Here is a 14,348-nt window from a genome sequence, read left to right as displayed (position 1 = left end):
TAAACGTGTGTGATTCTTCTTCTTAAACGGGAGTTGCAAAAGATCATGGGCCGCGGTGATCCTCGTGTATCATTGATGCGTTGGAATTATCTATATTCTCTTTTCTTGTAATTTTGTTTTGGCTAATTATAGTGCAGACGGTTTCCTGTAGAAAGAATACATAGAGAGATACCATAGACAACAGGGCTCATTGTCATCTGAGAGGCTAATCTAATGACAATAAAGAAACATAAACAAATAAATTTTCAGGTGGTGAACCTGGCGAGGCAGTTATTATTATCAACGAGAATCCAATCGTCGGCTCTTCCGTCTCTGTCAGACCGCATAGTCCGTCTCACTCACACAGAGGTAACAAACTGTTGAAATGCAATATAGTTTATTCTGTCTAGTACGTTCTTTTCATTTTCATTAACAATGTTTATTATGAAACAATAAGTGGAATACATTTTCTTATATAGTTCAATTATTTGCACAACATATTGAAATTCCATTCAAAACGTCATTTTAATGCAACAATACCTTGCTGTATAGATATAACAAAGCATATATCTTTGTGAAGTAACAGGCTATACTAATAAGTGCAAAATTATAGTGCAAAGCTATATACAGGATGTAACAACTCTATCGTAAAATTGGGAGTTTGCAATTGGACTGAATATACATATTATGGGCATTTGGCACTAAAAATTTTCAGAATAATTTTCACATAATAATTTTACAATACGAATACTAATAATAATAATACGAAATTTCCGCCTGCTTCCTTTATGATTATTTGTTTACAATTTCTTTGAAATAAGGTCCTTGTTGTTATACATTTTAGGAGAGCTAAGAAAACGGTCATGTTTCAAAAATAATCGGCAAGCCAAGTTTCTTAAGTCTTTTTTCAGGTGAAAAAAATCTGACAAAATATTGAATTAATGTCGTTTTCTTGTCTTGTTTCCCACTTTCAAATTTGGACGGATAATCGATGTTTTAATATCGATAAATAACCAGTATGTACTTGTTTTTATAAATCAAAATGCAATTTTGACTTTATTTGAAAAAAGGTAAAAGAACCCGATAAGTCAAAATTAGTTAACTTTTTCAAAATGCATTTGGGGATTAAAATTATCGCAAATAGTCAGGTGATAGGGGTAAGGTTAGCAGTATTATATATAATATCGAATAACCAATAAAACTGTATATATAATAATTGAGGAAAAAACATAAACTTGTTATGCCTACTACTCGGCTAAGTCGAGTTAGTAAGTCTTTTGTGGGGCGATGTATATGCTTTTACAACAAGATCCCGCAAAATGTTCAAACCAAAACTATTACGATATTCAAAAGAATTGTAAAAAACGTTTGAGTGGTAACTCAAGCAAAAAAGACTTTCTTAATGATTCCTCAGATTGGGAATGGAGCGACTGCCCTCAAGCTATTAAATAATAAGTTTAATAATTGTACAATATAACTTTGTAAACATATTTTTTGATGAAAAAAAAAGCCCGCTGAGTTTATTGCGCCCATTCTTCTCAGGTTTGAGGCATTCTTTTTGGAATGGGTGGTAGTTTTTGACTTTCATAAGTGATGTCCCATCCTATTTTTGAATAAAAATATTTGAATTGAATTCATAATACGTGTTTTTTTGTTATTGTGTTTAGTTCGCGAGCGTTCCTCACTACCAACACCGACGAATGCTCAGTCGCCTCCGCAGTCTTCACTATTCCCCAACCTGGCTTCAATTGCAGGTAACGACTTCCATATAACAGGATCATACTGAAACACCTTCCTCAAAGACAGGTAACACCGAAGGAATTATAGTAGAAATGATACATGAGACATTCAGTCTTTCTCCAGGACGTAATAGTCTTAGATAATTTATACGTCTAGATAAACTATTACAGCGGTGAAAACGTCGAAAGATATTGTGCTTAGAACTAACCTCTATTCTGTGCAATTCACGCACACTAACACAAAGATTAATACAAATCACGAGTGTAAGACGTTGCTTGTCACGCACACTAAAATAATAATCCTGGCCTGTTTTTATCGGTTGTCTAACAGGAAGAGACTCTATCTAGACGTATAAATTATCTAAGGTAATAATAGTATATTCGACACCACATTCGACTTCGGCCTGCCGGGGCCCTCCGTCAACGTCTATATCGGAGACCATTTGACTCCGCTCAATAAACAGCTTTTTAAACAAGCACGGCAGTCCAAGATTGAAATTAATTATTCTTATTTTTGGATCAGGTACTGTCAAATATTTATGAGAAATAGTGATAATTCTAGAGTTATTAATATCTCTTATATATTATAATATTTATACGAGGCTGTGGGTTGCAGTTATCGTAAATAGGCAGGGATATTTCTCGTTTTATTTAAAAAAGGTTATTATTGTCATTTTACTCATTAGGTAAAGTGTTTTCGATATCAGTTTAAAGTTATTTAATGTCTATTATAGTTACGGAATAATCGCCTGGTCACACTTAACGATTACACTCGGTATAACGCTATAGACTACAGTTACACTAAGTTATACAGCGTGTTGTGTTTTGCTATGTAGGTATAACAAAACATATCTCGGTGACGTCATGGGTGCAACTAACAATTATTGTAGACTGTAGAGGAATATAACACCTGACTGTGAGACTTGACGACTTGAGTGAGATAGTCAACTATGTGATATTTGACGATAAATTGATATTAATATGAAAAAAAGTAAAAAATAGAAATTTGTAACTTTAAAACAACTAAGGGCTACTCACTCGCCTACGAGTTCTAATCGGCTACGTCGCGGCGTGGGACAAATACCTAGGTGTCAGTGCCCACGCTAGCCCGCGGCTATTAGATTACTTACAGGTTGTTCGGAAATGATATTATGGAAAATTTATTAATTATTAGGTGAACTTTTTTTTTTTTTATTTATTTTTTTGGATTACGGTTAAGTAGCTATCATCTCATCCGTTGATTGTCGCCATGGTAGCTCCGCACGCTGTAGGTAGTTCTATAAATTTGTAAAAGTGCGAATTACATAGTGTAGGTATTCGACTTAGTTTGTATACATTGCCAAAATTATAAAAGTATGAGTTTAACACCATCCACGATCCTCAAGTATAAAAAAGCTGTGAGTAAAATAAAAATAAATCAAATCATTTTGCAGTTGGGACAGCTGGTACACCGGCAGCACCTTGGAGAACAAGACTGGCCACCATAAAGAACTCCTTCTTGGGTAGTCCCAGGTTCCACAGGCGGAAGATGCAAGGTAAGACTTACAATTTAAATCCAGCTCAATTCGACATCATAACTTAAAATCAAGTAAGACTCATGTTACTGTATCCCATAGATGAGGTACAGTCGGAGTCAAATTTAAACAATTGTTATTTGTTATACTATGGACGACATCATTTGAGAATAATCCTTACCTATACAGACGCATACTTGATTCAATTATTCATTAGGTATGTGAGAGATCTACATTCAGTGCTATATAAATAAACTTAAATTCAACATTGGCTAGTCACTTATTGAATATACCGCCCATTTGCACAAATACCTATTCTTGTTCGTGCGAATGATCTGGGGGTCAATTTTCAAGGGTATTTGAGAGGGTCAATTACAATTTAAAAAAAACATATAACAATCTATCTCACTCGCACTTTAAATATATTCTTATTGCTCTCGCGTTCAAATATAATTCTTTGTCACAAAACTATTTTCTTTTGCCATAAATAACATTTTTAACGACAAATCTCAATACTTTATTTAGGTTCTTATATCTATTATTGTGTACCTATTGCTTATTTAGAATATTGTACCAACCTACCATCTTAGAAACTTAATTATTACTTGTGCGTTTGCGATAACCTGCCATAGTTAAGCTATTCAAACTAAGTAGCTTGTCAAAGTTTTAAAAAATAAAATTTCAAGACAAAATAAACCTGTTTTTATTTTTATATGAAAACGACAGTTTTTCTTCTTAGTGAAACTATAATGAACAGATATGTTGCTTTGAACAAATATTTATTATTGTAATTATTAATTTTTTTGCCGATGTGACTAAAATTATGGGTCAAATTTCATCTACTTAATAAAAGTTAAAACAACATAAAAAAAAGGACTTTTTCTTATCGACACGTCCACTTCCTTTTCTGCCAGTTTCCAGCGTACCATTGAATTTCAGGACATCTTCTATAAAGTTTATTATCAATGAAAGAAGAGTTTACAGGATTAATCATTATCATTATGGATGGATCAGCCATCTTTCCCTTCGTCATGTCTTTGGAAAGGGAACGACCCGTCCCACGACGCTGCCTCAATTAAGTGAGCGTTACTAACATGCTATAAACTCAACCAATTACAAACGAAATATTTTTATACTACAATGTTTCCTCTATCGACATTTGAAGTAATTGTATGGAGTCAAATGAACTTTTATATACAGGTTTTTCTTTCCTTAGCGTCGTCGGAAGAAGTCCATCTAACCCCTGAAAGCTCTCCGGAGCTCACAAAGCGCTCATGGTTCGGGTCACTGCTTCTCTCAGTCGATAAAGAAGAGACTTTTACAGCACTTGTCAAGGGGAAACCGCTCGCGACTGTAAAGGCTGACCTTATACACGCTTTCTTGAGTGTAAGTATGCTCATGTCAATGTGTAAATATTAATTATTAACTTCCCTATATAAGGTGACGTATGGTCATGGTTTATAAAGAGGCTGAAGACAGTTGTATGAACACTGCTTAGAAAAATTGCTTTCATAAATCCTATAATATCTTTGCAATCAAATCAAATCAAAAGCACTTAATTCATGTAGGTCAAGGAAATGATACTTATGAATTGAATCGGAGCGGAAGGAATTCTTTTTTGGACGATTGACTCAGTTAGTAAGAGTGCTCGGACAGAACCTGAGAGGCGCGGGTTTGATCCCGCACCATCTATAAATTTTGGTACAAATTAAATTTATGTAATTGATTTTAACTTAATATAATTATTCACTTTAAATTATATCATTTGCAGATAGCAGAGTTGTCTCACAGCGTGTTAAGTCCGCTCTCGTTCCGCGTCGAGTATAAGCGCGGCTCTAATGCACCCGCCATGTTTCAGAGGCATGTTCGCTTTCAGGTAATCAAGTTATTTTGTATAATACTGACAATTAACTAACTATATTACTTTGAGGTAACTGTGCCTCTTGCATATCATATCTGAGACACATATGGTGTACTGTCACATCATCATCATCATCAGCCAGAAGACATCCACTGCTGGACAAAGGCTTCCACCAAAGATTTCCACGACGATCGGTCTTGCGCTGCCCTCATCCAACGTATTCCGGCGATCTTGACCAGATCGTCGGTCCATCTTGTGGGGGGCCTACCAACAATGCGTCTTCCGGTACGTGGTCGCCATTCGCGGACTTTACTGCCCCCACGGCCATCTGTACGTCGAACTATGTGCCCTGCCCACTGCCACTTCAGTTTCGCAATCATTTGGACTATGTCGGTATTCGGTAACTTTGGTTCTCCTACGGATCTCCTCATTTCTGATTCGATCTCGTACTGTCACATTTGTGGTCAAATATGGCATTTTTGGGTAACCATGGCATATTGTGGGACCGGGTCTTTTATCTCTGTGGTTAATCATGCTAACTTAATTTAACTATATCATGTTCTTGTCTACGATACCTATTCTACTTTTAAAAATATTGTTAGATAGCTTGTACAGTTAAACCTCTGTTTACTTATGATGTCTCATGACAGTGAAATAAAAGGAATCTTTAAAACTTTAGGGTAAACAATTTTTGGTGAAGAATATTTGTATAGGACTTTATAAAACATTTTTGAGGTTTTCGTTTAACAAAATGAATATTATCACATTAAATTCATCGATTATTTAAAAAGAATCATTCAAGATTGTAACGCAATTACAACTATACACAATTTTTTATCTCCAGGTTGATATATCTACTATTACGAAGGCACCGGGAGAAAACGGCAAGGAGTACTTATATGCGATCACATTTACCTTACTTTCAGGTGAAACATCATCATTATTATTGAGCTTACTCCTTATAACCCTAGTTAAACTTTTTATTAATCTTACATTTTCAATAAATTACCTATCCCTAACTCTTATTATATATCCCTTGTAGTAGTAATTAAAAATAGGCCCCAAAATTGAGCCTTGTGGAACGCCAAAATTTTTTGTAGTTCTAAAAACATGACTGATCAAGAAAGCTAAAGAAGGTTCTTGCCATTATAACAGTTTATATCCAGATATATTATTAGTTTTATTTATCCTGATAAATTTCAATCTGATTAATATTATCAAAAGTCTTACTGAAATCTCTGAGTAGATAAATTCTTTTGGAAAATTTAGTTCAGATCAGATTGTTAGTTTATAGAAAATATAAGATAAGACTAATGAGAATAACACGTATTATATTAAATTAATACAAATAAAAGAAGATAAAGATAAAACAAAGTTAATACTTAATAAGGTAGTCGGTCAATATTTTTTTCACTTTTGATTTTCTACTTCAATTCAATACATACTATAAAATACTCTTCATGGAACTTGGAAATATTCAATATTTGTTAATTTAATTATTATTATTAAGATACAAATTTAATTTGTTAATGGACGATAATAATATTACAATGAATAAAAAAAATCGTGTCAAATTATTCGATTACTTGGTTTATGTACAGAAATTATTCAGTAAAAATATTAAACGACATCGTCTTCTTTTTTGCATTTTTAATATAGGTATTAACACAATAATAATTAGATTGTTAAAATTATTATGCGCTCGTATATCTAAAAGTAAATAGGTAAAGGATGCACAATATTAATATAATTGTATTATTTTTCTTATACCAACTAGTAAGTAAAACCAATAGGATTCTTAGAATAATTCGCAAAATTTGTCATTTCATGTCACAATTTTAATGATATATTTGCAGGCAATATACGCCGGTTTCGACGTGTGTGTGAAGTGTTGCAGAGCGCCGTGTGTAGAGCGCCCGGTGCTTCCAGACGAAACAACCATTTACACTGTAAGTATGTTTTATAGACACAGTCAACTAGCGATATAACATGCATTTTAGAATAAAATTTGTTTGTACGTCAATGGAATTCTTAATAGTCTATTCATTAAAAATGGTAGAATTGTCCCTATGCAAGGTCAAAAGAGATGTATAATACTCAAGGGATCAAAATAAATTTTTAGGTTTATTTATTAATAGTGATTAATTCTGATGACTCCAAGCCACTTTCACAAAATACATGTTACATTTAATTATGTCTGCGTGTGAATGACTATGAGCACCAAATTACGTCAATATATTCTTCTAATTTTTAGTTTCCTTAACTTATTTACCTGTATTCTCAGATGCCAATGAAATGCCGGACAGTCCAGAAAACCCGCAGAAACAGGAACACGACTGCGACTCATGCGATCCTGGCAACACACCCTCCAGCAACACGTCCAACGAGAGACTCGATCAGGTAACACTTAAATACAGACATATAGATATTCATTTTTAGACATGCGCATTTTTCTCAGATGGTTGGGCAAAGATACGAACCTCGATTTTCATGCCTTTTTATTCTTTGTACCCGTTTTAGGACGTCCCCGATCTGATAGACCATTTTTGCCTAGGACAACATTTCCATTCACTGTACTTCTATGTGTGAAGTCAACTTTAATCCATCTGCTGTACTGCATAGAAACATTATAATATCTAGGCCAGATGTAGACTCGAATATTAATCATAAGGTGTGTTAGTTACAACTGATTTCCCCACAGAAAAATCGCGATGAACATCTCTTCGCCCTTCCTAGGTAATTGTCAAAATACATGGAGCCTTACCAATTTCACTTCCATTTAGCTCTAAAGAACAGATTTAGGAGGGTTTAGTTTAGTTTGACTAGACTGTTTACACACTTAGTCTCGTGACTAGGGTATTATGCGTGTCAGTTAATCTTTTTACTTCAACCAGCCCAGGTCATCCCGGAAAGTTTGCTTTTTCATGCTGTTGCAGGCATTGTTGTCCCTATTTTACTCCTTTTTTTAAACATTTTCTGTAAATAACTATTACAATATAAGCTTATGTTGTTAATATCACTAAGTATTTATAAGTATTTAATAATTATTTAAGTAATTTTTTCTCTATAATTCCTTTATAATCTAACAGCATGTATATTTGTTTCAGGTATTATAAGAAAATAAAGTTTTGTATTTAGCATCCATTATTGCCTATAATATTGGTGGTCCACTTAAACGTGACACTGGCTAAATTGTTGTGAATTTTCCACAGACGCCACAATAGGAAGAATAGAATTGAATGCTCCTTACACTATTTACAAAACGAGAAAATCTATACTCAAACCACCTGCATGATGCTTTAGCTCCTAAACGTTAGGATAATAATAAATGTGCTAAAATATTTTATACTTATAAAAAAATGTTCTTTTATGTATTTCAGAATGGCTCCCATACACTGGGGTCCAACTCGTCTGTGGCAAGCGGCTCAAGCGGTTACAAGGTAGGTGTCTTTGGAATAGTCTTTCTATGTGTCCTTCTTTCCACATACCCTTTTAAAAATTAGGAACATCTTTACGGTGTGGTACTAATTAATAGAAGTATAAATTTTGTTACAACTTGAAGGTTGCATCTCTGCAACGCAACAACTTATTTATGTTATGTTAAAGAACAATGGGAAGTTTAAAGTTTGATTTTTTGTAACTGTCTGTTTCCTGTACTCAAGTTATTAGCATAACTTTAATTGTATTTTAAAACTTAACTAAACTTTTATTAATAATTTACATTTTCTTCATGTGAATTTTCTTCCCCCTACAACTAAACTATAGAAGAGAACTTCCTTGCGTGATGTTTCCAGGACCAAACGAAATTGCCACCCTTAAAAATACGCTCTTTCTCAAAGCCAATACAGCTGAGATTCTTCCGGAGTTGCAAAAGATGACATAGGGACCATTTATAATAATTATACCATGTTGCAACGATGATGATATACCATTAGGTGACATGTGCGCTCGTTGTCCTCCTATCAATACTTCAGGTTGGTTAAACTATTTATATCAAAAGAAAGGCTAGAGAACGATGATCTTTCTTTTGTTGAACTTAACTCATTTTTCTATATATTTTGTCAGAATCGCGATCATATCTCGAGAAAGGAATGATTTCAATAATTTTTTTGTTCGTCTGGGACTCGATAGATTGCGAGAGAATTCCTGTATTGCTAAGCATAAAAAACACAAAATAACAACGACAAGAGTAAAGTTTAGCTGTTTCTGATCATCCGATGTGCGTTCTATTAATGCTATAGGGCGAATTTCCATTCATTTGAAGAGTAACGGTTAGTTCTACTTGTGGTTTTTACTGGTGTCCATAATGTAGTGTGCCCTATTGGGTATTTTGTGACCAGCAGCTGAATTTCTAGAGCTTAAAAGAAATTTTAGAAAGGTCTTTCCCGCTCCCGTATCTCACATACGGCTATCAAACGTGGACACATAACAACACAAAAATAAAACAAATCTAACGATCTGCCTCACGAAAAGAATCTGTTGAAAGAAATATTTAAAAGATAAGAAGTGAAAACCTTAGGAAAAAGATAAAACGAATAGATAATATTCCAATATTAGGATAAACTATCAAAAGAAAAAGGGACCGCCAAAAGAACAGATAGGTTTATGAAATAATAAAAATGCCAAGAAAAGAATGGAGAGGCAAAGCATGGAAGAGGATACATGGAGTAAGCTGGAGGAAGCTTATACCTAGAGTGGGGTTCCAATAACTTAACTCTTATATACGCGTAGTCTTAAGAATTTATATTTTTAAAGATGGTTGGAATTAATTATAGATTTAATTATTATTTATTCCTCTAGTCTACTAGAATAGTAGTAACATTAACCCGCCATGGGTAGCAAAGCTTATCTTGTTGGCTAAAAATAGCTGCCAGCACTTGGTGGCTAGGGTTTTCGGTAGCTGTGTTGAGACTCGTAGATAGTACTTTATGAAATCGTGGTTCTGGATCCACGGGTCAAGTCTCTCGACACCAAACGGCACAATGATGACTTACTTAGAATTTGTCGAATATATAAAACGTTAACCGTTTGGTGTAATCTAATGCTGTATTCTTGTTGCAGCAGAGTGTGCGAAGCCGTCGTGCGGCGGAACCTGCTTCCACTTCCCTGGACCACGAGATAATGAGCTGCGGGCGAGATCTACCAGGTCATTAATTATCTTCATTATTCATAGAGCAGCTCTCAAAGAACTTTCTCCAAAAGTTCCACAAAATCAAATCGCAACTAACTCATAAAAAGTTCACATTACAGTTTCCTTCACATAGAAGTATTATATTTATTTCTTATTGGGCAGATGAGACTTAACACCTTATGTCTCAAGGTGACGGGCGCAATCGTAGTGCCGCTTAGAATTTTGGGGTTTTCAAGAATACTGAGCGGCACTGCATTGTAATGTGCAGGGCATATCAATTACCATCAGCTGAACATCTTGCTCGTCTCGTCACTCAGGGTCATAAGAAAAGTCACTTTGAGACAAGATGTTAAGATTATTAGTCCAGTAAATATACTATGGGTAAGTGGTATTCCACTTACCAATGTTTTTATAAATGATATCTGAACTATTCTACATTTCCCGGCTTTCTAATTAGATGTGGATGCCATAGTATTAGATCATTTATACGTCGAGATAGACTGTGACAGCTGCGAAAACGTCGAAACATAGGTTGACTTTTAACCTCTATTTTGAGCCTTGCACGCATACTAACAGAAAGTGACATAAAAATTGCGAGTTTATCGCGAAAACTTAAGCAATAAACCTGGCCTGCTTTCATCAGTTGTCAAACAGCAAGAGGCTCTATCTAGACCTATAAATTATGTGAGGTCATAGAAATAATATAAACGGTTTCTTTCATCAGGTACGCACACGAAGCGTTCTTCGTCAGAATGCAGGGACTCGACATCTTCCCCGCGCCGTGGACTCGAATCCCGTGACGCCAGCATTAAAGACGAGCTCAGGAGAAACAACTCCTTGCGGGAGAACCGCCGGGAACCACGGACAGAAATAACGCCCACTTCGTTAGCGTGAGAAAACGAAACAACCTTTACCAAAGAAAAATATCGACAGCTCTTAGTCTAGGATATTATAATATGGAAGGAGACCTTTCATAAAAATGATCCCAAAATAAAAATGTTTAGCTCAATTCAGACAGTCTTCGCATTCTTCGCCAGTCTTTAACATTACGCTTAACTTTATGTTAAAGAACAAAGGAAATTCTGGGCATCTGTCAAGTGTTTTTAACGTCAGTTCTGTACGAGCATTATTTTTCATTAGCAGACATTTTTGATTTCTGGCCCATTATGAATGGTCTCTTTTGTTGCATATTAATTTGGTCTAGGTTGATAAGAGAAACCCACGATTCTTATAAATCGTATAGAAAAGCTATGTCAAAATAGATTTTGTGCTAATGTAATTAAAATGTTTACAGTAATGGAGGATAAGTGTCGATTTTTGGTCTAGGTTGATGGATGGGCTTCAAAGATGTTGTATTTGTAAGCAAATAGAACAATAAATATAAAATACTTTTGGTACATTGACTTGACCAGCAGATACAACATAATATTGTAAATAATGCACGATATTATTGCTATTTAAGCCGGCTCTTGGTCTAGGTTAATAGAATTAATCGACGGTAATTAGCAATTTACAACAATAATAATTGCATAGCATCTTGGTCTACAGTGATGGTTACTTGATTGTTAGTGCGACAAGAGTCGAAGTGAACGAAATTTTATTTGACGTACGCCATTGACAATCACACTCAAAAAATGTCTGAAGTAAAATTCTGCCTATGCGTCTATTAGGTAGAATTGTATACAATATACTTTGAACATTACTGCGACGAAATAAGGTGTTAATTTGAATGAATGGTTTCATGTTGTCTGTATAGGTTAATGTGTAAATGTAGACAACGCCGGTCGGGCCTTTATTGAACGTCAATGATTGTTGCAAAACTTTTTGCAGGCTACAATAGTCATTGCACCATTCAAGTTCTGCCGGACTCCGGAGTCATAGCGGTGACTATTCACTCATCATTGACTAGTTGAGGGGCAACATTTTACCATAAACTATAATTATAGTTCCCCATTCCCCAGTCCCAGTCCCATTTTGCGTGACCAACTTTAATTTGACAATATATGCTAATTAGTGGTTTAATATTCAAACTATTAATGAGTTAATGCCAAGGGTGGCTGACTTTTTACGAATTGTCAAACAAAATAAGTTACAGAAACAAAAGATTCGCTATCCTTTTCTATCTTGCCGTATCTCCGTTAGAGATGGTCTTCTCTCTTGCACGCTTTGTTTGTCTTGTACCTATATTGTAATTCTATGTGTCTATATAAATGTTTTTACCCCGTTATTTCATAAGAAATTGAAGATAATTGTTGTTACATCAAGTATTTGTTTTAAAACGTAACAAATAATATAATATGATTACATAATATTATAACCTCAATAGTGCTCCATTAACGTGACAGTGACTTTGACAGTTTGATCGACCTGTCAAAGTGACGTTTCAGAAGATGGCGGCGCCATACGTTAGAAATATTTTGGCCACGGTCCACGTTCCTTTAGTTCTTGTCGCACTAAAGTTTAATTTTAACGCTTGATCTGTAACCAGAAGTTATGTTATAATTACCTATATCTTAACTTGTACAGTATGCCGTGTAAAGTAATAATATTTGTCGCCGAATATGTGGTTATTGGGGCTAGCATTATTTCCATGTGGATTCTATATGGCGAAATATTACGATCATGCTCGCATCTTTAAACATATTATTATAATGTTTATCAAATAAAATAAAATATAAAATAAAATTAGAGATAAAATAAGCATAATAAAGAATCTATAAACATGTTATTTACCTATCGATGGAAAAGTGTAAAAAATATAAAACTAAAAAATCGCACTATACTAAAACAATACTTTTCTTCAAAAAATTTATATTGTAATAAATACGAAAAATGAATCCGTTTTTTGAAGGTATTAGAAGTTTATTGCCTTCATACTTGTGAATAATGAAAGGACATTAGAATGTTCTTAGCTTTATAAGTTGTAAGACTGTTTTTAATTTCTCTGAATATGTCATATTAATATGTTTAAAAATATGCGCGATACTACCTTAAGTGCAACCGAGCACGCCGTATTTGTAATATCGTTTCTGCAATAATTACTGCACTTTCTATGTGCTTTCGCGATTTAAAAACAATCGCCTCATACAAAACAGACTAAAGTTAGAGAATTATTGTAAAAAATACATTAATAAACGAAATACTTAAACGATCGGCAGACGTCCGGTTTGTAAATCGTGTCGCATGAAAATCGTCTGAAACAAATACGACACGATTTTTACACGTTGCCGGATGGAAAAAGATGGACGGTAGCTGTAATTATTAGCTTTAAATGTTTATTATAAATAAAAAGAATACCGGCCATTTCTTATATCGCTACCCCGTACTGATTTAGCTAAGGCCTCCGAAATGCTGTATTTTTGCGACCGTTTACCAAATGACGTTGTAGTTAGTATGTATGTATGATATGCACATAGTAAATGTCCATTTATCACTGTTTAATGTGTAATGTAATAAATTTACATCATCCAACATTTTTTTACTGGTCGTATGAAATATTTTATCCATTGGGGACTAATTGGGTGTAGCACCGAATTCTTAGCTGTGTCAATAAAAGGAATGATGCTTTTAATATCCTCTTCTATCGCTGCTCGTCTGGATTCCTTTGTTGCTTGTGTCACAAATTATTGTGCGTACCTATACTATGATCGTATGAGTCTACTACTTTTTTTAAAATTATGAATTCATTCAATATTTGTCCTAACTTTTACGTCTTCGAGCGTCATTTGGCGGCCACATCTCTCTTGTAATATAATTTTGTTGGTACATTGCGTTAGGTATTTATGATTTATAAATAGTTCAATACCCCTCTCTGCGCTCTGTTATCTATCTAACTCATACAGAGGCATCTATTAATTACGCTAAGAGATTTACTTAGACCTGTTCTTAGTGGAGGTTTTCTTAAGACTTTCAGGTTAGAGTACTTCGAGGCAACCATATAGTTAATACACTACTAACTATATTTTACTTTGGTAGTACCTATTCTATTAAATTTTCATTTGGTTTTACGTACAATCAAGTTTGTTGTAATTCTGACCCTAAGACACTAATTAAACTCTGTTTTACTTTTAAATATATTCGATTTTTAAAATTATAAACTGCTCATTCAATCATAATAAACACTT

At 34.3% G+C, this 14,348-nt stretch overlaps 1 protein-coding gene across 1 annotated transcript in view; it reads left to right on the top strand.

Annotated features, from left to right (window-relative positions):
* LOC126980177 (serine/threonine-protein kinase BRSK2) overlaps positions 1-12,166 on the top strand; it is a 69,971-nt gene extending 57,805 nt beyond the window's left edge. The window contains exons 15-25 of the mRNA XM_050829778.1: positions 250-348; positions 1,647-1,733; positions 3,152-3,253; positions 4,449-4,618; positions 5,004-5,108; positions 5,938-6,019; positions 6,950-7,042; positions 7,378-7,493; positions 8,474-8,533; positions 10,158-10,239; positions 10,949-12,166. Of these exons, the coding sequence (XP_050685735.1) occupies positions 250-348; positions 1,647-1,733; positions 3,152-3,253; positions 4,449-4,618; positions 5,004-5,108; positions 5,938-6,019; positions 6,950-7,042; positions 7,378-7,493; positions 8,474-8,533; positions 10,158-10,239; positions 10,949-11,118 (1,166 nt within the window). The 3' untranslated portion in view covers positions 11,119-12,166. The remainder of the gene's footprint in view (positions 1-249; positions 349-1,646; positions 1,734-3,151; positions 3,254-4,448; positions 4,619-5,003; positions 5,109-5,937; positions 6,020-6,949; positions 7,043-7,377; positions 7,494-8,473; positions 8,534-10,157; positions 10,240-10,948) is intronic.
* Positions 12,167-14,348: the final 2,182 nt, after the last annotated feature.

This window comes from Leptidea sinapis, chromosome 5, assembly GCF_905404315.1.
Source record: "Leptidea sinapis chromosome 5, ilLepSina1.1, whole genome shotgun sequence".
In the NCBI taxonomy this organism is placed as follows: domain Eukaryota; kingdom Metazoa; phylum Arthropoda; class Insecta; order Lepidoptera; family Pieridae; genus Leptidea; species Leptidea sinapis.
Note: the sequence above shows the minus strand (reverse complement) of the source record. Positions and strands in the feature narration are given on the sequence as shown.